Source organism: Anguilla anguilla, chromosome 2 (assembly GCF_013347855.1).
Source record: "Anguilla anguilla isolate fAngAng1 chromosome 2, fAngAng1.pri, whole genome shotgun sequence".
Classification (NCBI taxonomy): domain Eukaryota; kingdom Metazoa; phylum Chordata; class Actinopteri; order Anguilliformes; family Anguillidae; genus Anguilla; species Anguilla anguilla.
Genome location: NC_049202.1, coordinates 68,654,165 through 68,680,913, shown reverse-complemented (window position 1 = coordinate 68,680,913; position 26,749 = coordinate 68,654,165). Strand labels below are relative to the sequence as shown.

At 51.2% G+C, this 26,749-nt stretch overlaps 1 protein-coding gene across 1 annotated transcript in view; it reads right to left on the bottom strand.

The window, feature by feature from the left end:
- Positions 1-26,732, bottom strand: part of usp43a (ubiquitin specific peptidase 43a) — a 142,939-nt gene extending 116,207 nt beyond the window's left edge. The window contains exons 1-2 of the mRNA XM_035406605.1: positions 25,134-26,732; positions 11,952-12,119 (exon numbers count right to left, since the gene is read on the bottom strand). Coding sequence (XP_035262496.1) covers positions 11,952-12,119; positions 25,134-25,757 — 792 coding nt within the window. The 5' untranslated portion in view covers positions 25,758-26,732. The remainder of the gene's footprint in view (positions 1-11,951; positions 12,120-25,133) is intronic.
- Between the last annotated feature and the right edge of the window lie 17 nt (positions 26,733-26,749).

The window sequence follows — 26,749 nt, the reverse complement described above, 5'->3', positions numbered from 1 at the left end:
GTGCACGCCTGCGCAGACACTCTCCACTCGCTGTTAATGCGCACCTCTGCGCAGACGCTCAGCACAGGTTAAAGGCCCTCCTCATGACCACCCCACCCTCCCAATTTAAATTCACAAGGTGGAACTTCTATATGTCCACTTCACTTAATTATGTTTTTTAGGGGACCATGTATGTACAAGTTATATTTAAGCAGCTATATAAAACATATATTAACATACAGTACTTAAATGAGCCATTGTATGCGGAATTCAGATAAGCATAAAGTCAAATGCCTTCCTTCCTCCTTTTACTAAGATACCAGAAGAAAGCATTCATTTTCATTACAGATAAAAGACAGACAAAAGTTTAGATGCTTCTCAATATTTTAAAGGTTCCCTGAACTATTCAAGGGCACTTTGAAATATTTACAGATTTAATCAAATGTTTCCTAAGAAAAGCGCTAAATATTTCAGACGGGACTGAAATCCATTAGAGGCCTGAAGCAGGGGGACTCCAGGCTGAGCGGGATGTGCTGGGGGGGGGGGGGGTGGGGGACAGTTATTCCTCTCTGAAGGCAAGCCTAACAAAAGGATGAGAGGAGAGGCAAGCTCAGGGGTGCGATGTGCCACACCCTCGCACAGCCCGAAAACCAGGCCAAAGGTTTCACAGACAGGGCAAGCCCGCTATACCGCCTGGTTTAAAATATCAATGCGCCGAAAACAGAAGGGGGGGGGGGGGAGGGGAAGTGGGCTGCAGGACCTCCATCTCAGCCGATCGATCTGCGTCTGATTATCCTGAAATTCGTGACACTTGCCCCCCTGCCTTTGAGGGGGCTCTCTCCCCCGGGGCCTGTCGCTGTAATCCCTCACAACGTCCCTCTGATGCTTCGGCCCAAACACAGAGAGATTCCGGCGGCAGTGCCCAGGCCAGGACTGCCTGGATCTCAGACAGATGAAGGGAGCTCAGGCCTGGCTGTGGGCGGGGCCAGGACTGCCTGGATCTCAGACAGACGAAGGGAGCTCAGGCCTGGCAATGTCCAGGCCAGGACTGCCTGGGTCTCACACAGACAGAGGGAGCTCAGGCCTGGCTCTGGGCGGGGCCAGGACTGCCTGGGTCTCACACAGACAGAGGGAGCTCAGGCCTGGCTGTGGGCGGGGCCAGGACTGCCTGGGTCTCAGACAGATGAAGGGAGCTCAGGCCTGGCAGTGCTCAGGCCAGGACTGCCTGGGTCTCACACAGACAGAGGGAGCTCAGGCCTGGCTGTGGGCGGGGCCTGATTCAGCAGTGGTGTGGCTCTGTGCCGTCTCCCCCGGGGCAGCGATGACGAGCGCCCGCACGCGCTCCCGGGCACGGTCCCTGGCACAGTCCCTGGCACGGTCCCTGGCACGCTCACTGCCACTGCTTACCCTTTCCATGGGCTCCCGGATTGGGCCGTCTCTGCCCAGCACCGAGCCGGGCCATGTTTGGATTCAGCACCCAGGAGCTGCCTCTCTCCAACGTAAACACACCCGCCACCCACCCCCCAGCCCCCCGATCCTGGAGCCACTGGCTGTGACCAGCTCTGCTTCCCACAGGCCTTCGGTCGCCAGGACACAGCTTCCTGCCCTGTGATTGGCTGTCGTACGTCACTCGACTCATGCGCAGTCTGTCAGGTTGGCAGGACCAGTGGGTCTGGGATAGTGTGCGCCCCCTTTGCCTCCCAGTTACCCCCAAATCAACTGCTCCACAACCCCAAATCACTCAACGTCATCATGGCCTTCACCTCCCCTGACCCTCATACTGACCCTCATACCCCTGTCTGACCTCTCAGAACCCAGCCCTCAACACCACTGTCCTGTGACACTAGGTTATGCCCAGTCACCTCGCCACAGAGCAAAAGGCCCACATCATAAAAACCCACAGCCAGTCAGAGAGCCCTCCTCTCCAGCATTGCTCCACAAGCAGCTCCTTCAGCTCCTCATATACAAACACATACATTCACTGGTCAGCAGGAGGGCCTACACACTCTGCTTCTGGTGACAAAACGTAAACGTGACAACGCCAGAAGGAAGTGCAAGAACTGTAGCCTCTGTCTCTCCCTCCCTCCCTCCCTCCCTCTCTCTCTCACTTCCTTCTCTCTCTATCTCTTACTTCCTTCTTTCTCTCTCTCTCTCTCTCTCTCTCACTTCCTTCTCTCTCTCTCTCTCTCTCTATCATGGCTCCAGCACAGAGTCTATATCACCGAAGAAAACAAACAGGGTGTGAGGATGAGGATAGTGCAGACTGTCTCACTGATTGGAGGAGAGGTGCACAGCATGCCCTGGGTCAGACCACACAGACACAAGACTCTGTGCGATGGTGGGGGAGGGGTGGAGAGGTCAAGCTTGCAAAATACAATGCAAAAAAAAACCCAAAAAAACTTCTACAAGTTCTGTAATGTATTACGAGCCGATAAACAATGTGACGCAGTACTGGGTGTGCTCGGAGAAAATGAGGGCAATTATCCAAGCCACACAAGACAATTCATACAGATGTACAGCTGGTAGTGTCCATGCTTGCGTTCCTTACAAAATAAAACCATGTCGCACACACACACACACCCACACACATGCACACACACACACACACACACACACACACAAACCGGCCGCCCAAACAGACAGAGATGCTTTGGAAGAAATGGCCCTGCTCAAACATTTATTTCCCAATATCTTGTAAATAGAACCACATTACAGGGGTAGAAGCTCTAAAAATAAAAGACGTTTTTTTTTTTTAAAAAGCGGCCCGGCCTGAATAACACATGAAGCAGGCTTTGAGAAAGGGGCTCACGCGGTACAGTGAGAAATATTTCATAAAGCGGCGATCGGAAAAGTTCCTCTCTTTTCGGCGTAGATCCCATTAGGAGGGGCGGGATCCGCGGATTACCCCCCCGCCATCCCAGGCTCCTCTCCGTCGAAACGGGCGCGTGTTTCCACGGCGATAAACAAAAAAAAAAAAGAATGACACGGGTAACGGCAGCCTGGCGCGGAAGGCTCCCTCCCTTCGAGCCAGTTTCGGTGACGCGGGGGGCTGGCTAAACATTAGAGGTGTGTGTGTGTGTGTGTGTGTGTGTGTGTGTGTGTGTCAAAGCCGGCTCTCGTCCCGCAGAGAGGCCCCCCCACACACACGGCAGCTGCTTTCTCCGCCAGCGCTGTCCTTCTATTTCACACAACACCCACATTTTCACAATCGATAGAAGATGGGAATAAAAAGATACCACCCACAAAAAAAAGCACCCCCACAGCCTTATCTTCCTCTCTCTCTCTCTCTCTCTCTCTCTCTCTCTCTATTTCTCACTCTCTCTCTCTCTCTCTCTCTCTATTTCTCACTCTCGTTTTAAGGTGCACGGAATGTGTCAGGAATGGTTAAATTTCTTGTTTATCCTGTTGTGTTTATTTTTGGCATTTGTCTTTGTGTTTGTTTTCCACTCATATGTATTGAGGCTTCTTGTTATTTTGAAATAATAGCTGGTATTTTGCGAGCGAAGTGCCTATACGGGCTCTGAGTGGTTATAATAAAGGAGTATCAAAGGTCATTCTCTCTCTCTCTCTCCCTCTCTCTCTCTCTCTCCCCCTCTCTCCCTCCCTCCCTCCCTTCCTCCCTCCCTCCTTACCTGCCCTGCCCGGTGGAATCTAAGGCATCTCAGAAATGTCACCGGGGTTGTAATCGGATTGTGGTGAGTGTTCGGGTGGGGGGGAGGGGGGGGAGGGGTGGGAGGTGTGGGCGTGGCCTGTACGCATGTTTGATGTAACCTGTGAGTGGAAGTACATCGTCTGTGACCGCGGCCCTCAGGGTGGGGCCCCTGCTCCCCCCACACTGACCCTCAGGCTGGGCCCCTGCTCTCCCTACACTGGCCCTAAGGCTGAGGCTGTAACCCCATTAAACTCACAGTATACTTATATTATCATTAATGCATTTACTTCGTGTCCTACATGCAATATGCAAAAATCTAATAAAGTTAAAAAAATTATAATTCTCATGCTGAAAATCATTTTGTGGAACACAGCAGTTCCAAAAGGGTTGCATCATTAGTAAGACCAGTCACTCACCAGCAATATTAGATGAATATATATATCTTTTTTTAAATTTTTTTTAACCACAAATCAGTTATGGATGAGCACTTCACAGATTAAAATATCAAAGGTGGAATCCATGTTTCTGCCAGCAAAGGAAGTGCAGCAGCATCTGAAGACTAAATTACCGAGTCGGTTCTTTTAAGCACTTTTACTCCAAGGGCCCTTTTCTGCCTCAACACTCTGGGTGAAAAGGCCAGTCATTATCAGCGTTTAAAATGGAATAGTGCATACGCGGCACGCTCAGCGCAGTCTCCCTGGCCCGTGCTCGCTGCTGTTTGGAAGGGAAGAAGCCATTCGAGGGAGGCCAGCTGGATCCCTTTCACCAACCGCAGCGAAATCCGCCAAAAATAACAAGCGTGAGCTTTGACAGAAGGACCGGGTTCGACATGACGAAATCATCACGGACTTATTCAGAACAGAAATGGGGTAAAAAAAAAACTAAGAAAACCTTGTCAGCAATGGCAAAGTTCTCTCACATTGCAGCCAATTGCTCTTAGGTGTAAACTACATGTGGAAGGAAATATTTTAGCGCGCCTCCCCCCCCCCCCCCCCCCCCCCCCCCCCCCCCCCCCCCCCCCCCCCCCCCCCCCCCCCCCACGGAGCTGGTAATTGGTGGCGATGACAGGTCCCGTCGGATCACACCTGCTTCCGACATCTCCCCCCTGTGCTGTGAGCCCCCCCTCTTTTCATCCGCTCCTGAGTTCCGCTCCTCCGCGGACAAAGAATCCGAAACGGGGCCGCGTTCCTCTCTCCGCACCGGCGGCGAAAGGGGCGGAGAAACCGGAACGGCCGGTCCCACCGCACGCGGGCTTCTTCACGCGATCCGCACATCACGCCTGGGACGGCTCCGGAAACGTTCGCGACGCGTCGTTTAGCGGATTGTGTTAGCGGAAGCGGCTCGCGTGAGGCGCACGGCGCACGGTAAGCAAACGCCGCAGGAGCTGGAGATGCGTAGAGCTACGGCCAGACAAGCGCTAAACCGCTAAGGAGCACGTCTGAAAACCTGCGCGATAAGGGTCAATTCGTTATTTCAGATAAATCAAATTTTGGGGGTTGGGGACATCCCGTCTGCAACGTAAGCCAGGCACGCTGGGATACATGCCTGAACTTGGGTGTGGGATGGGAGACAATGAGAAAAAGAACAGTGCGCCACCAGCATAGCAATGATATTAAGTACCGTGAGCAGGACTGTTTCGAGAACGGCAATGCAGGCTCCATAGCTCCTCCACACATACAGGAGCATTAGCAGAAACAGACGTACGCTACGTGTATTAATTAGCCAAAACAAGCTCTCAAGTTGTTCACAAATTCCCCAATGGGACTTTGGTCTTGTGTGTTCAAGATTCAGATTTCACAGTGTCACGCCAAAGACCTCAAATTTGTGAAATAATCTAACTAATTAGGCACATCACACAAGCAATACTGGAAGACAGAGCAAATCAGCATTCAATTAACATTTGCCCTTAATTTCGATTTAAATCAAACTTTCCCCACATCCTCGGTTTTGACGAATTAGTTTTTTGTTATTTCTGAATTCAAAAAACTTTTGTTATGATGATAAACTTCTTTTTGCTTTTAACTGCTCATCAGTTAGGGACAAATGTTAATTGAATCCCACACTACGTTTAAAGAGAGTGTAGCAACATAAACCAGAAATTAAGACTGGGTAATAACTTCAATGTACACAGAATGATGGGCCAGTACGAAACAAAAACATTTACTTGTTCCCAGCTATATTTTGTCTACTTTACAGCACAAAGTACAATCCATTTTGTCTTGGCTGGGCATTACTGATAGAAACAACCGGCCAAAAGGCAGCAAAATCACATCATGATATTGAGACAAAGCCGTGTGATTTGTGTGCAGTATATGTGTATCCCTTACACTCTCTTATTTGCTCTTTACTGAAAATCCAGTGAAATCCAGTGAAATCCGGAAAGGAGACCAGTGCATTTAAATCTCGGACGAAGGCAGGGGCAAACGCTGACCCCGGTCTGTGTGCACAAAGCGCTGCTGCCCTAATGATGATACAGGCTGGGGGAACACTGGCAGGAACACACACAGTGTGACCCCGCCGTAGTTCATTGGGGTCAACCAGGGAAACACAGGCAGAGCAGCTCTCCTCATCACCCCAAATGTCACACCATCCTGCCATCCTGTCTTTTTTTTTCATTTTCTTTCACGTTTTAATAGCCACTTCAGCCTCTTCAGTGTGTAACTCGCCGTCGCCACAGTCGCTAACGCTGTAATCGTCGCTACGCTGCACGCGCCGTGTCTGTGATCCTGCTTTGGGGAAGCAGCAGATTGCGTACGGTCACAGTAATTCCCACGGGCTCTCTTCAGCCCCGAGCCACAGGCTCCGCAGAGCAGAGACGGAGCATCACCCTCCTCCTCGGCGACGGCGAACCTCTGCCGCTCCGCCGCCGCTGACCTGACCCCACGCGACCCCGCTCCCGGGGCTGTTAATTCTCTCTGCGGGGCAGCCGGAGAGCCCGTAGCCGCGCAGCAGCAGCGCTACGCTAGCGTTAGTGTGGCGTCAGCAGCATGACTGCGCTCAGCAGCGCTACGCTAGCATTAGCACGACATCAGCAGCACGTCCGGGCCCAGGGGCGCTACGCTAGTGTTAGCGCGGCATCAGCAGCACGTTCGCGCTCAGCAGCGCTACGCTAGCATTAGCACGACATCAGCAGCACATCCACGCTCAGCAGTGCTACGTTAGCATTAGCATGGCATCAGCAGCATGTCCGCGCTAAGCAGCGCTATGCAAGCATTAGCACGACATCAGCAGCACGTCCGGGCCCAGCGGCGCTATGCTAGCGTTAGCGTAGCATCAGCAGCACGTCTGGGCCCAGCGGCGCTATGCTAGCGTTAGCGCAGCATCAGCAGCACGTCCGGGGCGCAGACAGCAGCGCAGTCTGCCGGGTTCACCGCGAGGCCGAGGCCCGCAGGCCGCCTCCCCAGTGGGCCCGCGGCGCTCCGGCTGCACGCATCTATTATTCACACCGCGGATGTGATCTCTCGCGTCCTTCAAAAGCCCGCCCGTGTAAGGGTCAGGGCCCTCGACGCTCAGCGGCGCGAGCGCAGGCGACAGGAAGCAGCGTAAAAAAAAACCACGGCGTGTTCGCGTTTCAGAGACGTCTCTCCGTCCCGGCAGCGCACCGCTGTTCGCTGGGGGAGAGGAGCCTGCCGGCGATCGTCGCCTGACAGGTTTTGAGTGGCGGTTGACGCACAAAGCATTAACCACAGCTCGAATCACTACATTTAATTCGCTGCAATACCCGAAGGCCCGCACTTCAGTTTCTCTGAGCCTGAAATGTAGACTTTTCGCCAGTGATGTACTTTGATGTTTTTTGACAGATTCTGAAATAATTTATGTTTTTTTTAAAACAGTGCTTGACAGTTTTCCAGGCTTGTAAGAGAAAGCGCTCCTTCATTGTTCACTCTGAATACCGAGCTCTGTGATATTCCACATCTCATTTGCGGGGTTCATAATTCAATTAAGGGTCTGAGTGGGATGCCATCGTATCAGTGGCGTGTGCCACTGGCACTGCCAGCGCAGCTTTAACGACGAACCACTGCCTGTGAAACAGAGCCTCCTCGAGTTACTGACAGGTCAGCAAGCTGGTGTCCTCTCCCACAAAATCCCTCACTCACAGACGGCTTTCAGAGCTCTGGTTACACACCCCCCACCCCCACCCCCCACACCACCCCACACACACACACACACACACACACTCGCACCATTTAATAATCTTTTATAACAAAGGAAACTGAAAGCAAAGCTCTCTCCTTGAAGCCCTGTTTATTTTTAGTAATGGCCTTCAAACTCACTACTCGCTTGTGAATTTTTTTTATACAGCCATTACCTTGATCAATTAAAGTTGTTGAAAACGTGTGGTTAAGTTCTTACATAACTTTTACAATCAGTACTTTCACTTATTCCAACAGAATGCAGGGTTGGCTGTTTTGCTACATCTTTGAGCTCTTCATTTTTAGTTTCAGCGACTAGGTGTCCACACTTTCAGCAATGAGGACCCCAATGATTTCATCTGCCAGTCTATAATTTCATCGATTTAAAAATGTATCTCTTTCTAACAGAATACAGCATTCCATACAGCACATTAAAGAAAAGGAAATCAGTCGATGCTCTGAGTTGGATGTGAATAGGGAGCATTAATTTGCCATAGTGCGCTTCGCTATTTCTGACACAATGTGACCTTCGGGGGATAGATCATACTTCAAAAGACATTAAGCGTCTAAATAAGTAATAATTAACCGCTTTTTTACTATTCCGAAGTTGCAAGTATAGCTGGAAGTACAACCTGCACAGGAAAAGGATGGTTCCCAGGATGGAGTTTGAAAAAGAAAAACATGACACCTCACATTAACCATGACCAGCTTGACCAGTCACTCTTCTCTGTCACTATGAACAGGCCTGCTTCCCCTCAACACAACTCAGCATGGCATCAAAACTCAAAGCTGGAGAGCCCAGTTTCTGAGTCCAGGTATGCTTAAAGTGAAACAAAAACTTCAGCTGAATCCAGGCTAGTGAAACTGCGCTGATTTCCCCTCACCTGTACGAATAGATATATGGTTTATTTGTCCTCAAGGAGGAAATTCTTTTCCACGGTAGGTACATACATAACACAATAGACATACAGAATTATGCAAAATACCGGATTTACAGGAACACTTAATTACAGGGTTGTCACACAACAGAGACAAAGGCATGGATTAACACTCTCTATACACCACTGACCGGATTTCTTGTAACTCAGGAAATATGAGTTCAAAAAACCCTGCTCAAGCGTACAGATACCTCACCAGGGAACTGAACCTGCAACCTCCTGAGGTACAAGCCCCACATCCCTAAAGGTGGCACAGCACTGCTCCGGGGGCTGTGGAGCTACGCTATTAGCATTTGAATGCTCCCTGAAACCGAGAGGAACGGTCGTGCCGCCACGGTCTGCAGGGGAGCTGACGGCGCTAGCTTTCACGCTACGCAAGTACAATGGGCTAGGCCCATAGACCGTATAAAAAAATAGGGTAGGCCCCACAAAACGACTTATGTCATATACCTAAGTGTAGTATTCCCATAAAACACTGCTGATTCAAACCCACAGCCTCCTGGCAACAGCCCAAATTCCCGAATCATTGCTCCGCACGGCCCTGGCCCAGCGGTTGTGTCACACACACACACACACACACACACACACGTTGCCGACATGACAAACTAGTCAGTGAGGCAGTCTCGGTCGGCAGCACCAGATCTCTGTCTCACCGTGAGCCGCACGGAACCGCTCCGGAGAGGACACGGGACCTGGGGGCGCGTACAGTAACTCCAACGAAATGTGCTTATCGGCACAGAAGGGAGACGCTGAGAATGAAAGGATCTGACACTGCTCCACCAGGCCCAGCTGCGCTCACAAAGAGTTCCGTGACTCACTCACGCTGAAGAGGCTGAGAGATTCAGAGCTATTTGTGTGCCACAAAGACTTTCCTCATTATCATAGCCAAAGAGGAGGCTATTAAAAGCACCAATAAATACTTAATTAGAAGTTTAATTTTCTAATACTGAGGGCAGTGACACGTAGAGTTCAAAGAGGCAAGCCATGAATTATGAACCGCGAACATCTCTGCAGTCTTGCCCGGAGATACGAGATTAGAAACTGACACATATCAGCCATTTTACCTCATACAGGGTCATACAGGGTCATCCTAGTATATGGGTACCTCCAGATACCGCTGCTACCGCTATTTTCAGCTCACCACCATCTTACCCCCAGCTCATCTCTCTCTTACCCCCAGCTCATCTCTCTTACCCCCAGCTCACCACTCTCTTACCCCAGCTCATCACCCTCACCACCATCTTACCCCAAGCTCATCTCTCTTATCCCCAGCTCATCACCCTCTTACCCTGAGCTCACCACTCTCTTACCCTGAGCTCACCACTCTCTTACCCTGAGCTCACCACTCTCTTACCCCCAGCTCACCACCATCTTACCCCCAGCTCACCACCCTCTTACCCCCAACTCACCACTCTCTTACCTCCAGCTCACGACCCTCTTACCCCCAGCTCATCACCCTCTTACCCCCAGCTCATCTCTCTCTTACCCCCAGCCCACCACCATCTTACCTCTCCCCAAAGTACTGTGAGCCCAAAGAAGACAAAGTCTCCAACATAACTTCACACACACTCTCCTGTCACACAAAGGTTGTAACATATTCCATTTCCACATTTAAAAAAAAGACCCACAATTCTGTAAATACACACAGAACTGAACACAGCGCAGACAGGGTTGAGTGGAAAAACCCCCAGGTCACCAATGGCGACGGCTCCGCCTTTATTTGAGCCGGCCCTCTCAGCGTTGGGCGAGCCGAGCGTCTCTCCAGCGTGACGGGCTCTGCTGAAAGCCGAGCGGCTGAGTGAGCGACAGACGCTCGCCGCCTCACGCGCTCTCGCTCGGGCTCCTGAGGCATTGTGGGAAAAGGTGGCCCGTCGGGCGGGGGGGCGGCTCGTTAAGCGCGACGGGGGGGGGGGGGGGGCTCATTAATTCAGCGCGGCGAAGGCTCCGGCGTTTAGTCTGGTACATGAAAGCACCTCCCCCCCCCCCCTCCTCCTCCCACTCCCCCCCCCACAGCGAAGCCGCGCGCGGAGACGACGCTAGCTCTCTTTATCCGCTTTTCAAACCGCTTTCTTCTCCGGAAGACAGGCAGCGTTTGGGGACGGGGTATTTAGGCCTGAATCCCCGGCAATAAACACCGTGTAATGATCTGCGATATTCCAGCAAATAAATAAATAAATAAATAAATAAATAAATAAATAAATAAATAAATAAATAAAACTGGGCCGTCTGTAATCCGAGGTTCGGCGTAGAGACGGGTTGCCGTGAGAGCAGATGCAGCTCATTAACAGGACGCCAACGCTCACTTGTCCGAGCATGACTTGAGATTCCACGCTTATGCTGAAACACAGCTGGAAAACAGCTCACGCGCCCTCTACAGAAACCAGGGAAGACCGAATCCCCCTTCCCTGCCTCCAGTGTCCCAGTCACAGGGGGGCCATCCCTGCCTCCAGTGTCCCAGTCACAGGGGGGCCATCCCTGCCTCCAGTGTCCCAGTCACAGGGGGGCCATCCCTGCCTCCAGTGTCCCAGTCACAGGGGGGCCATCCCTGCCTCCAGTGTCCCAGTCACAGGGGGGCCATTTGCAAATGTGAGGCGCTTCTCTCCGCAGGGTTCATCAAGAACAACGAGAAGCCCCCTCGACGCTACCGCGGGTTAAATCGAAGCGCTACGCATCGGTGCGTTCGCGCGTTACAATGACAGCGTGAAAAACCCCCCAGAGGGGATGAGCCAAGCGCTGGAAACACTTCCACCGGAGGACCACTTCACCCGAGTCGCCTGCTCTAAGCCTCCATTTAACCCAGCCGCTCTAATCTCGGAAGGGAAAACTGCGAACCTGCGTGAATTAGGTACTGCTTTATCAAAGCACTGCGGTCGGACATGAGTGCACTCGCTCCCCGCTGGAGACTCATGGGAGGTGTAGTTTCAAAGCGAGCACAGCTGGACAAAGCACCACAGCCTACACCCCCACTTTTTAATCAACACTTCCTAGCAAACTTATAACAACACCTTAATATATAACAAAGCTAACACTTTTAAGCACACCTTTAGCTAACACTTTTAAGCACACTTTTTTAAACGAGTGCTTTCTGACACCAAACACTTCTAAAAAGCAGGTCACAGTCCAGGGGGCCTGTCCAGCTCTTGAGTTCAGACAGAGCCCCCCTCCCTCCAAGATGAAGGGTCTGATTGCTGGATCACACACACAGACGACCAAGCGCCTCTCTCAGACACGCCGCCTGCCCCGGCCTACCTTTCCCGCAGCTTTGATCTTGCCGTGGCTGTTGCCGCCGCCGCCGCCGCCGCTGGAGGAGGAGGCGCTGGCGTCCTCGTGCATCCGGTCCAGCAGCCACAGCAGGAACTCCAGGGCGTCCTGCTGCGAGTTCCCCCGGAACTGCGAGCCGTACTTGGACACGATGCTCTGCGGCGGGGGGGGAGAGAGAGAGAGAGAGAGGCACAGGATGCATCTGCGTTTAATGCCTGCCCATCGTGCTCCGCCAGTCAAAACAGTCTGCGCCGGTACCCTTTCATTTACGGGACGAGTTTAAACACGCCGGTTTTACCTGCCCTCTGTGATGTTACATTACATTACATTACAGGCATTTAGCAGACGCTCTTATCCAGAGCGACTTACACAACTTTTACACAGCATTTTACATTGTATCCATTTATACAGCTGGATATATACTGAAGCAATGCAGGTTAAGTACCTTGCTCAAGGGTACAACGGCAGTGTCCTTACCCGGGAATCGAACCTACGACCTTTCGGTTACAAGCCCAGTTCCTTACCCACTGTGCCACACTCCGTCCAAGTTGCTGCCAGATGTGGAGAAACCACAGAGTCATTTGCATAAGGCTTTCCTCAAAGCAGTGCATAACGCTTCAGTCTCATCCCACACAATTCCTATCTGAGGTAAGCAAAGAGAGCAATTTGGAAATGTGTGAGCCTTGTGCACGGTACCGAGAAGAGGACACATTTGTCTGATGTTTAGCCTGCCAATGATGAGAAACCGGAGCGATTTCAGTTCCGTAAAATGCATTTTAATGAAAGCACCTGTACCCAGCCGGGAGTCCGAAACGAAAGAAAATAAAAATCAGACAGTGGACATTTCCTCATAACGCACTGCACTCAGGAGGGGGGGGAGGGGGGTTTCAGCATGAGATGAGCAAACACAGCCCCTCACTGACCACCCACCCCCCACCCTCTCACTACCCCACCTCAGCTCCTCACAGCCCCCCCAGTCCCTCACTGCACCCCCCCCCCCCACCCTCTCGCTGCCCCCACAACCCCCCCAGCCTCTCACTTCCCCCCACCCCAGCCCCTAACTGCCCCCACAGCCACTCAATGCACCCCCAGCCCCTCACTCCCACCCCCCCCCCCAGGTCCTCACTGTCCTCACTCACTCCCCCCCCCCCCCCCCCCCCCCCCCCCCAGTGCTCCCAGCTCAGAAGTAAGCGCCAGTCGAAGGTAATCAAAGCAGAAAATGTTTAAGCCCCCCAGAAAACAGGCCCAGATGACGGCTGACCGTGTCCGAATCTCCAAAGCAGCACTCCCAACAAGTCCTCCAACCCCCAGCAATTTCACCCTCCGCTTTGCCGCGGTCCGCACTCCTCCTCCAGCATCCTCCACACCGAATTAGGCTCCCTTTGCACCCGCACGCTATGCAAATGGAGGGGAGGGAGAATTTCAATGCGATTTTAAACGACTGCTTTCGAAAGCCCCTCAGGAACGGGCACAGGGAGGCTTCCAGGCCGCACTCGCCCCCACACTGAGCGTAAAGGAAAAATACCCCCCCCCCCCCCCCCCCCCGATGGGCTCTACAGCGTGTGGCTCTCCGTGGCGACGATGTCTGAAGCCGGCATTTATTTTCATTACAAACAAAAATTTTGAGCGTTACCGTGCAGCTATCGGCTGAAATAGCGTCTGCGGTGTGGGATGTAATTTTAAAGACTCGCCAGCTCTCCCGATGCCCTGAGGCGACTGCGAGCATCTGTCTGTAAATAACCGTGTTTGCCCGGCGCTCCGCGAGGGAGCCATGCTTTCCCCCTTAATATGTGAGCAGGACGTGTGAAGCGTTCCCCCCCCCCCCGTGTAAGAGAGAGAGAGGGACCGTTTTTCAGGGGCTGCCTCTGCTGCCAAAAAAAAAAGCAGGGTGCATTCCAGGCTTCAGCAGCGCAGTGTACGCGCGCACGACGGCTCCTGAACTCACAGACCTCCCGTGAGATTATAAAAGATTACAAAATCGCATTTAGCAGACGCTCTTATCCAGAGTATCCTTTTTACATAGCACTTTACACTGTATCCATTTATACAGCTGGATATATACTTGAGCAATGCAGGTTAAGTACCTTGCTCAAGGGTACAACGGCAGTGTCCTTACCGGGGAATCGAACCTGCGACCTTTCGGTTACAAGCCCAGTTCCTGACCCACTGTGCTACACTCCGTCCAAAATAAAGTTATTTCACATTTAGGTGAAATCAGGGGGTCTCCTAAGGCTCTCGGGGCTCGGTCCCGAAGCTCAGTGTCACGTGGGGCTTAATCCTGGGTGCCACCCAAAGGAAACACCACCGCAAAAAGAGTTTAGACGTTTATAGACTGACCGTGTAGGATAGGAACAGTATAGGCTACATCACAGTAAAAACAAAATCTACATGGTAGATAAACACGAGTGAGACACATCTGCTGGTAGAAGCACAGCTCAGCAAGACTGTGTGTGAAAAGATGAGGGACGAGGTATGAGGCTGCTCTGGCAGTCCTGTCTCCGGCAGTGTGAAGGGATGCAGACATCCTCAGATCTGTCTGAAAACAGATCCGAAAAATAATTCCTTCAGCGTTTTCAGGTGACGGTTTGCTGCTAATCGTTCACGAGTGCAGGAAGGTGTTAGGTGCTGTCTCACAGCGTAACAGTCTACAGCTGTTTATGTGAAGTGGGGAACGCACAATGAAATGGGGGCGGAGCCAAAATAATGGCAATCCTAATTCAGTCATATGTGACTGGATAAATGAAGGAAAGCATTCTGCTGAATTAGACATCCTGTAGTTGCGACAGGAGGCAGGTGCCGCTGATACCCTCACAGCTGCTGGTGAAGTACCCCTGACAGGACTGCAGATTCACGGTAGACATTGTATTCCTGCATACCAAAACATCTTTCTGATATGTACATGAATATGTGTATGTTCATATGTGTATAATGATAAATAGCCTATTTTTCACATTTAAAAATACTGTATATTATTACAATATCTGAAAGTGGGCCATATTTGTATGTACAGTATTAAGTGTTACAATAACTTGATAATATCTTACTTCAACATATTTTTAGGATTATCCATTTCCATAAATGGGGCAAAGGCCGGTGTTAGTTTGACTGGTGACGCAGTTCTCACTGTAGCGTATTAGAAGGGCTTGTATAAAGGCGCAGCGCGCTGGTTCAGGTGAGCCGGAGCATATGTGCTCTCAGCAGGGTCAGGGCTGAGAGGCCGTCCGGCAGGCGTCCTGAGGAAGGTGTGCCGTTAGCCGCCGGTGATGAATGTGGAGCGGCGTCTGCCAGGCGTCTGCCAGGGCACTGGCCGTCTGCCCATCTGCCAGGGCACTACCCGTCTGCCAGGGCGATAATGAGCAGGGTGGCAGACCAGGCCCGGTGATGGGGCCTTTATTAAAGGGTCACGACCGGGCCCTCTGGCGCTCGGACAGGGCAGGGAGAGGAGGAGCAGCGGGCTCCGCGGCTAGGTTAGCTCCGCCTCCGTGATGTCACCCCGCCACGCCCTGTCCTCAGCTCCCCCCCCCCCCCCCAACCCTACCTCCCCAAAACCCTTTCCTCTCAGGACCGGCTGTCGCTCCCCCCTGTGGGCGGAGCTTCCCCGCGCGGCTCAGGCTGCCGCGTGACACAGCGGTACAGCGGTACGGCGGTACGATGGCGTCTCCTCTGGCAGGACGCGGGCGCAGTCCTGCTCCCCCCCCTTCCTCCCGCTCCCCCCGCTCCTCCTCCTCCTCCTCCTCCTCCTCCTCCTGGAGGCAGCGTTATCGCCGTGCCGGCCTGGCTCTGAGACTGACAGGCAGCAGACGCTCTTTCCCCGGCGCTCATTAAAAAAAAACCGCCACGCCGCGCCGCCAGCTTCTAAATATAAACACAGCGGCCCCCCTACCTGCCGCAGCTCGTTAGTTACCCCCAGCACGACGGGGAGCATACGGGGGGGGGGCTCTATCACCCCCCCGCACACCCGAAGGACAGGCTGTGTTCATAATAAATAAAAAAAATAAATAAATAAATGAAACACAACAACCTTCAGCGTAGAGCGCTCTGCTCACACCGGGAGAACCCCCAGGGCCCCTGCCCCTGACTTTGGGCCCAAGGTTGCCCAGGGCAGGGTGAACTCCGGCTCACAGAGAAGAGGGATCCTGTGACATCACCTTGCACGGTGGCTCCCAGAGGGGACGAGTATAAGGGTCAGCGCTGCCCGAGCAGACTCTCCCACTTCACGGGTTCTGTCCGTCCACCTCGTTACTGCAACAGACCGGCCGGGCCTGATCGCTTCGTTAAAATTAAACGGATTCATTTCTATGTTACTTTAGTGGTTAGAGTAAATATTTTTAAATGAACCCTCAACGGCTTTGTCTAAATGCACTGAGGAGCCGCGCTCCGAAACTCCGCACTCTGAGGTTTAGAGACCAATCAGACGGGAGGTCACCGTGCGCCTGCCAAATAACTCACTGATCCCGCGCTCCTCCGAAACGGGACGGTGAAATGAGACGGAGGAAACGGTCTGGGGCTCACGGATACTCAGCTTTACTGCAAAACGGACCGAAGTTTCAGCCACGGCTGCGTCTTCCTCAGAGTCAAACAGAGAGCAACGGCAGCTCACGCTTAGCCCCCGTATCAGGGGCAAGATAGACCCCCCCCCAGGGAAGATTACGCACGAGTGAAATGATCGACTAGCCACGTCGCCAAAACGAACAAATAACAAACAACAGCCACGGGCAACCCGCTACATAACATGCAGACAAAAAGCAGGAGCCGTGTACATAGAGAACACATGGAGGAGGTGGAGGCATATCGCACAAAGCAGAGCTATAAAAAGCAAGCTTAAGGTACCTATGTACCTACACATGAGACGCAAAGTTCTGCACTGACAGTGTATTCGAGTTTCCAGATACATCCACCCCCCCAATTCCTAGACAAGCACACAAACAGCAAACAGCCTGACAACAGGCACTGGCAGCCGCGCAGATGCCGAAAACAAGGCTGTCTGGCTGCCTCCTTCCTTCTCCGCAAACGATCGCGCTGAGGAAGAGATCGCTGTCATCTGATTACATGGCTCCGGTCTGCACGGACCTGAACCGCTGCGTGGTTAAAGACGGCCTCCCACACTCCTCTCCCGCTGCCCGCTAAGTGCTGTTATTATAACGGCAGGCTACTTCAGAGCGAGGCTCGCAAAGCGTGCGCGGCAGCGATAAAGGCCGGATCGTCGAAAATTAAACAAGGAAAAACAAAACAATGCTTCCCGGAAAAACGGAACTGAAACAGACCCTTGAGAGTCGCTACCACGGCTGCGACGGCACAGTCACACCACTGCGCGCGTGTGCATCACCAACGTGCAGCAGTGTAGTGTAACGAGTAAGGAACAGGTCTGGTAACCGAAAGGTCACAGGTTGATTTCTGGGTAGGACACTGCTGTTGTACCCTAGAGCAAGGTGCTTAACCTGCATTGCTTCAGTATATCCATCTGTATAAATGGAGGTTGTGTAAAAGTCTGCTAAATGCCTGTAACGTATGTCATGGCTGAAATGACAGAGATCTCACGTGAGTTTATGAATTGAATGCAACGACTGCAACTTCGCAGAACGGTTCTTATCTGGTTAATACGCTGTGCTAGTATGTGCATGTGCTATGCTAATATGTGTGCATTCTAGGCGATTCACAGCTTCAGATAAAAACAAACCACACTGTGGCTAACGATGTAGTCTAAACTAATGTTCCTCAGGTACAGCCTCATTACAGCACCGTGGCGAACAATTTTCTGTTGTAAAAAAAAATGATGATAAACGCCGGTGAACTTGCAAAAATTGCTGGAGACACAATTGTTTGTTTCCTTTTTCTTAACGGCCATTTACACTCTACTGTGTTGCCTCTGGACCACGGTGGTCTCCACGGTGAAGCTGCACCTCATTCTCAACACACACCCCCCGCCCACAGCAGAGCACTTTAAAGCAGCCGATCTGTCGACTCCCTGGGTTGCGACGCGCCCCAAATTTTAACAATAAAACAGAGAGAGAGAGGGAATGACGGGCTGAGGTCGCAATCCCACAATCCCCCTTAGCGTTTGCCAAGCAGGCGATGGCCACAGAAACCGGCATGAAGCGACACAATGGCTGAACCCGCTGTCTCCACTGCTTTCAGCAAACGCAGTTCAGCCATTAACCTGGCTCGTCTCCACCAGGGGCAGGTGGAGCCGAGACCTTTCACCCGACACCAGAGGGTGGGGCAAGGCCGGGGTAAATGGAGGTGGTGGGTGGAGGGGAGGCGGGGGGTAGGAATTCAACTCTAAAAACCACGATATACTGGAAATTATCGTTTATTTTTACGGACAGACATTTTTTAATCTGTCAGTAATATTAGCAACAAAAAAAAACCGTTAATAATGTAAATACTTTTCAGTGATAAATGAGTCTCTGGGAAGAGACGTGACAGGTTAGATTGGCTGCAGCCGTTACTAATGCCACGCATAAGATGTTAACCCGGCAGCGGTGACCTTTTCACCCCTGCTCACGACCCCTCCAGTGTAAACACTGAGGCATGCTGGGAAACGCTGAACCGCTGCAGCACACACACACACACTGCACACACACACACCGCACACACCGCACACACACACACACACTGCACACACCGCACACACACACACACACAAACACACACACACACAAACACACACACACACACACACACACACACACACACAAACCGCAGGCAGCGGCTCTCCGAGGCAGACACCCCACCCACCCTCCTCTGACCACCGCCTGCACTGCCCACAAAATGGACCTCGTCAGACTCCGGTCTGTCGGGCTGAGAGCTGCGCCTGACGCATGGCCGAAAGCAACGGGGGCTGTTTATTTAAGCGTGGACCGGGAGCGCCGCTGGGGTAACCCCCCCCCCTCCCCCCCCCCCCCCCCCAGCAGGTGCTCGACAGAACGAGGCTCCACAAACATCTGTCCCACCAAACCCACTTCCTCGCATTGTCTGCCCGCACCCCCCGCCCACCCCCCTCTGACCAGGTGGAGAGAAGAGGATGGCTGGACAAGCCAGCACTTTAAAAGGGCCTTGTTTATTTTCACAGAGCAGAAGACAATCAGACCCCGGGCTAGCCATGGATGGACATTCCTTGCTCCATGGATAATGTTAACTGTCCAACGTCGTGCGGCCATTTTGTTTTCACTGATCCTAAATTCGAGACACACCTGCGCGTTTCCATGCCTTGCCTTCTTCAGGCATTAACAACAGTACAACAGTAGTATATCTAATTAATAAAAATTTCCCAGGAATAGGTTTTTTTTTTTAGACCTATATTATGATTCTATATTTTTTATGTTTAAATCTATTGTAAGTAAACAAGCTATTTCTCTAATATAAAAATCACTCAAAAATGACCCTCCTGTGGATATGAAAGTTAGTCTGCTGTGCAAGACAGTCACGCCAATCATTAAAATGCACATAAAAGCACAACAAAAATCAACATGGCAGTTTTCCAAAGTTTCCCAACCTTAGGATTGATATTAGTATCGCCATTGATTACTTGAACGCTTTTTTTTTAAACCAGTAAATCTCAGAGAGCAGGATGTAAACGTCTGAGTGCGTCTGAGTCAAAGTGCAGGCTTCACTCCCGCGCCCCTTTTAAAAATACACGTTCCCCCCCCCCCCACATCGCGGTCGTGAGAAAGGAACGCCGCACAGAAACATGGGATGATTGACGCCCTGGCGATTTTACCGCCGTGCTAGTCCGCGGACGCCAGTCGAGGAGCGAGATTTAAAAAAAACGGGCCGGAAAGGAAGCACTCAAGGCTCTGAGTGTTTACACACAGCCTCGCCACACAACCACTTTTCCCTTCGTGGTTTTTCGGGGGAAGCTCTTCAGGTACGCAACGCGGCGATGCTCGCCGACTCAAAGAGAACGCACAGCGCGCCGGGCTGCGGCAATTTTGGTCTGCTTTTTTTTCAGTCGGGGTACGGGCGGGAGCGTTTGACCGCGTGTGCGTCAGCGACGCTGAGAGGCCCGGGTCGTCGTGACGCGCGCAAGCGTAAAACATATACGCAAGCGAACAGGTCCATCAAGCGCACAGAGCCTGTACACTGCAGGGTCATGACTCGGGCAGAAGAGGCTTCCGGATGTTTCTATCCTGGCCACCCAAAGAGCTGAACCTAGGACCCACTGGTTTGGAGTAAATCCCACACCGCTGTGCCATCTCTCCCTAACGCTGCCATGTAAGAGACATCGCTCAATAAAATGATACTGAATTTTAATTCATAAACCTTCGCAACTGTCAAATAAAGACCTGATGTCAAATATTTTATCGCTTCTGGCCATCCAGGAAGTTCACAGTAAGACAGCTGGACCGACGGCCGGGCAGACGGACGGTTGTACGCATACACCGGCAAAGAGAGAGAAACTCAAATAGAAGGGGGGTCAGGTAGCCTCCACTTGACCTACTATACCAGTGACTGAGGGTACAATAAGCATTCTGGTCACCTTAAGAGAGATTACAGCGCTCGACATGTCAACGAGCCTTTCCAAATAATCACGTTAAAAAGTGTGCAGGGAGCAGCAGACATCACTGCAACGGGGGGTGAGGGGGGGGGGAGGTGGGGGAGTAGAGGGTGGGGCTTCCTGGGAGTGGCGTGAGAATGCTCGCCATCCTCCAGGTGGTGGGGATCAGCGGATGCGGCGTGTTTGTGTTTTCCTGAAGGAGAGGAGGGCTCGGGCAAACCAAAAACACCGCATGCAGGCTCTCTCTACGGGCTGTCACCACCACTGCCTTCGCAAACAAACACAAAACAAAATGCAGGAGTAAACCTGCCTTTACACTTCTCAAAAACCTGTTACTGTAAAAAAAAAGAAAAGAAAAGAAACAGGAAGAAAAAACTAGAGAGCGATTTCAAACTTCCAAAATTCATACTGTGTAGCTCCAACTGTCACAATCACAGTGGTGATTACAGTAATCATAGTAATGACGCAGAAGCGTTGTAACAAGCGGTATGCTTGTGGGTGAAAGGCGGGGGGGGAGGGGAGGGGGGCTTCTTAAGGGGGAAGGCTCTCCTAACGTCAGAGCAGTGAAAGACCAGTGTGAGCAGGGGAGAGGAAGTGTGGAAGAGGTTGGGGAGGAAGAAGCCCCTGAATGAGACCCAGACGCTCACACACACACACTCTCTCTCCTCATCGGGAGCAATGAAAGGGCTGCTGTCTCCCCCCCCCTCCCCACCCCCCCAGCGCCTCACCTCCTTTACAGTCATGAGAAAGCGCGCGGAGCCTCGGCCAGGGCGGGAGAAGGCCGGGGGCGCAAAGGCTCGCCCGTGCGGACAAGGAGCCCCTTCAAGAGCCGATATGATCCCTTTCAGGAGCGCACTTCAGAGCTGAAGGTCATTCAGAGCCGGAGCACAATTGCCCAGCGTAGAGGCTCTCCACACACAGGGAGAGGGCCTGTACACCCCCCCCCACCCCCCACCCCACCCCAACCCAACACCACCCCCACCCCCCTTAAAGAACGCAGAACAGCTGATGTGCGAGGAAATAAAAACCCTAAAGAAGCATTTAGTCTGACGGCCCAAACGCACGTAATTCACCCCGTGTAACGCAGAGCGGCTTGTCACGCCAGACTAAGCACTTTTCCAGAAGGCTCGTTTTTCGCACAGGTATTGTATTCACTTCGGTCTCCCCTTCCACCCCCCAACCCCCCAAAATATCCAGTCCCTTTCCAGCTCCAATGCGATACACGGCCTGAAATGATGGCGGTACGGCGAGAGAGAGAGAGAGAGAGAGCCTTGTGCCGTACAGTGAGCAGATGGAGATGGCGGTTTGTGGGCAGCCTTCCACGGTCAGAGTAAGAGATGACCGAGAAGAGCCCGAGGGCCCCCCCCCCCCCCCCCCCAAAGCCCCTCCACGTCACACGGCGCCTCTCTGCTCTCTCATTGGGGCATCCCGTACCCCTGGAGCGGCTGAACCGATCAGGCAGCGAATCAGGCACGCCGCGCAGACATAATGATCTCTGATTCAATCAAGATACTGCATGCCCATTACTGAGGCAGATGACGAGAGTGTAAATGCTGATGACACAAAGGCTTCCTGTTTATCAATGATGAACAGACTAGAGATTGCACCCAAGTCAGCCAGTGTGGTGGACAGGAACCTGGCAGGTCTATGATGGTTTATACAGTTTTTCCATTAAGGCCATTTATTTGTTTAGAGTAGACAATGGAGTGACATCATTTTAGTATGACACAACATTGTTCAGATATACAAACATCCACGCCTTTATCCCACTGCCTGTAAAGGAATCACCCTGTCAGCCCTGCCAGCTGATATGTCGCTTCATGTTAAGTACGTCGCTTAGCGCACAAGGTGGTTTATAACCGTTTGAGAATTCCAACTTCACAACCACCTGTGGTTATTTTTAATTCTGAATCGCGCGAATTTATTGTGCTAGAGTAAGAACACTTAGATACGTTTACACTTCACCGTGACCTTTGGATCAAACAGGCTCGCTTGTCGAACTTTTTCTCTTTTTTTTTTTTTTGAATCACAAACGCGGCTTTGATTCCCATAGTTGCGCGCAGAACAGGAAGTGCATTGTTTGGAGCCCCGGGCCCCTGCGAAACGGAGCCCCGGGGCGGCGCTGACTGCACAGGCCCCATTCAAGCGGGACACCTGCTGACCTCTCTCTCACACGCACTTCCAGTCGCCAAAGCGGACGCGCCGGTCTCATTAGCATTCGGTAAAGTGACCGCGGACACGCAGCACACACCCTGAACGCACACGGCATTCAGCCGTGTCATCCCAGGAATGCAGACCAGTCAATTCCGCAGCGCTGAGTGTGAGGCAGGTGCAGGGCTGTGCTGCAAAGTTCACCCTTCGAGCAGAACAATACAGGGCAGGGAAGCATTCCACCGACTTCCTCAAACAATCCTGCTCCGAGACTCACACACTGCCTTCCGCGCGTTTGGCCACGAATACCAACTTTACACCGATCAAATTTAGCAGGAGACTTTCTGAGCCTGGAGTGCAAAGTACTGTTGTTGTTTTTCTTTTTAATCCCGAGTGAGTGTTCTTAAATGTGAGTGCTGTCAAAACATACTATGAAGGCTTGTGATTGGGATGGTAGGAGCTGGAGACAACACACCTCCTGAGATTTAAAAGGGGCGCGTCAATAATACTGCACCATCCTCTCAGGTCGCACGACGCGGGTTCACCGAGTTCGCCGTTCCATTTTTAGAAACGCACTTATGCCCACAGAAATAACCGCAAAATAAATAAATGTTTTTAGCTGCTGCTTGATGTTCCCTCAAAGGAAGGCACTGTCTCCGCAGAATAAAAGAAATCCTTTCAGAGCTGCTATTGTGTGGGATGTGCGGAATCATATCAATGGAAATACAGTAATTGCAGCACAGCCCGTCTATTTAGTTCAACAGCACTGTCAGGGGCCACAGATATCCCTTATTTTCTTCTGCACAGTAGAGTTTTGGCGGGTATCACACTCAGGTATCAACTAGTGCTGTACCTTTGTGCAGATGTTAAGCACAGATGTTTAAGCACAGAGCATACATGTCCCATCCCCCTACCATGCGTTGTACAGGTTAACCCCTCATTTTCAGTCAAACGTTTTAAATTAACGAAGCATGGACGTCACGCGTTTCGTTAGCTAGGACTTTATAAGAAAACTCATTAATTGTGCGTGCGTTCTCACGCTATGATTCGTAGAGAGCGCCTTATAATAAGCACTATCAGCGACTAATGAATGATGATTTGCCAGGGAAGCATTAAAGCAGGCGTTTATTTGCATCTGCTCCGGGCAAATGCCTTGATGAAAACCATTTTTTGCTGCGAACAGGTGAAATGATTCCTGATCGGTGCGACGGGCCTCCTTTCTCAGGTATGCCTGATTGACACAACGTGTTTCTGTTTTTGGCTGGACCGCAACAGAGGGGCCGGCCCTACCAAGGCGAATGTCAGTGACTGACTGACTGACTGACTGACTGACTGACTGAGTGAGTGATAAAGTTACACCGCGCATGTCTGTGACATCGGCCGGTTCGGTCCAGCCATATACTATATACTATATGTTTTGACCTGGTCTTGTTTTTCGTGTAAAGCGGGGACTGCTGAAAGACAGTCGCGATTAGAAGCGAGAAACCTTTTCAGAGAAAGAGCGAGGTCTTTTAACTCGATGTGGCAAATCCTCAATTGAAAATCAAAGTAGGCTACCGAAACCGCAAGCAATAGTAGACGAGTAGTCCTACCTCCGGAATTTTCTGGAATTTTGGTTAGGATTGCTTCTTACACGGTGTCGCTCATCCGCGACTGTGCGATACAAAATCACATAGCCCTAGTCTTCAACACGTCGCATTCATTCAACATTAGATGAATAGTCGGAGCAATGACGACTGTGAAATTCATTACTACATAAACCGTGCAGCAAGAATATAATGCTTCCCTTGTCTTACACCTTTCTCTGACATATTTAGACATTGTACGACGCAGGAATAACAATATTGACAATGCAATGCATTGCAATATATAGGCATTATGCCAGGCACTCAAATACACTTTTAATAATACTTTCGTTAAATCTGCGTAAATCTCATAATTTACTTTCGATTTCAAGAAAAGACTGACGAGACTCAAAAACGCATCTATGCTTCAGAGGAGCGTGCTATTATAAAAGTGAAGGTTTTTTTCCTGATAGTAGCAGCGTGCTAATCCACCTGTGGTCATGCTCCGCCCCCTGGGTCCATTAGCCACAAATTAATCTAGGATAAAAGCTTATCAATGACCCTGTCTTAGTTTGAAAACCAGCCGCAATTACATCGAGGCTGACAACTCGAAACCTGTTGCGTAAGGCAGAAATAGACGCTCTCAAGCAAATGAATGGCAGTATCTCCTGAAACAGCCTTGAGCTTTTCGTTAGCATAAGAAAAGACTGTGCCGTATTGATAGGCTACTTATAACTGATATAAACCATTGCGTATTCCTCTAATTTCGGGTCAACCATTGACAATATGCAATTGACATAATGAAACACTGTTTCCGTCTTCAGTCACGGCTGCAACATCTCGCACGATGTAGCCCAATCCTCCAGTTTTTGATGAGGAAATAAGTTGTGTGTGTAGGTGGGTAAAGCGCGTATGTGAGAGGAACGGAAATTTCCCTCAAGAAGTCAGTTGACCTACCTTGAATTCCACTGAGAGTTGGGGCGTGTATTCCAGAGTCCAAAGCGCCCGTACCAATGATGCCAACTGGTCGGTCACTTCCCCTCTCATCTGCTGCAGGTCTTCACTTTTTACAATCCCGTTTACTCTCCTCTGGCTGAAATCCAATTTGTATTGTTCCAGACCGAGGTACTCGGCGAGAAGGTCCGTATTGCTCAGGCACTGTACCACGGCATTCATGAAACAGGTGTTGCCATGGTTTTTCAAACCCTGAACCCCCGGAGTTTTGTCCCCGTAGCACCAAGACAGCCTTTCTTTTATCGATCCGTGAGAAGACAACGTCAAGCTCTTTTTCACCGTGTTCTCACCAACAACCTGGATTTCCTCTTTGAGATTTCCTGAGTTGGCACTTAACGTGCAAGGTGCACTGTCTCGGAACCCACCGTCATCGTCCTCTGCATCTGGTGGCTCTGTGTCACCGAAGTGAGCCAAAGTGCCTAAAGTTTTCAAAACCCTGCTCATGAAATTCCCCACCGATTTCAGGGATTTCCTTCTGAAAAGCTTCCCGGATTTATGTTTCTTTTCTTTGCGCTTTGTGGATTTGATAGGTTGCTTCTTCACTCTGTCCTCTTTCCGACTATCCATGGTTGTTAGTTACTGAACCAGAAACACAGTGAAAGCGAAACAAATCTGACCGCTAAAAGCAGCAATCCTACCTGCTCGCCCGAAGTTCCTCCTCGCGAAACAACGCCACTGAAACCTACGCTCAAGTGGCACCGTCTCGGTGCCAAGGCACATGACTAATGTCCAGCAGACATTCCGATAATTCCTCCTAGCTCGCGCGCACTCTGCAGCGTTTCCTCGCCTACGAGACTCTCGGATACCTGTAACTAGTAATGGCAAGGTGAGTCGACTCCCGCTCCATGTTTTCGTGACACGGTGCGCCGCACACTTCCCTCCTTTCTCGCGCGTACGTTCGCGCTCTCTGTTCCCGTCTCCCTCTCTCTCTCTACTCCAGGGGCTGGCGTGTGTTTCCGTTTGGTGGATCTTGCGCGGTATGCCCTCCCACTCCGAATCTTATTAGCCTGGTTTAGTTTGAGAGGGTGCTGTTGTATTGACAGAACTCGCGAAACGATGTGGTCGCTTGTAATCCGGCTCCCGCAATGACTCATGTACATTTCTGCGTAAACAAATAGAGTGGTTTCGCGTAAGGCAATTATTGACAGCAGCAAATAAACATGGTAAAAACACACACGCACATGCATACGTGAAACGTCGTGTATTCTGTTTATCGTGTAGCCTATTTCACTTGTAACAACAAAACATATATTAATAAACATCCGTGATCATAATGTGAAAAGCCTAAACATTGATGTTTTATCCTTATTTATACTGTTCTCATTGTCTATTTAAAGTAGGCTATAAATCACAATGGTCACAGTAGACGGTGTTATCTGCAACTCTGAATTGTCATTTCATGTGAGAATTGCGCTACTGATGTGCTCAGGAGCCCCCTGCTGTCATCTGAAGAAATGTCTGTGTCGGCCCGGAGTTAAGACAGTTTCATCTGTGAGTCTCCGCCTCGGATACATTTAAAAATCTACACACACCTCACATTGAGATTTATGACGTGCGGT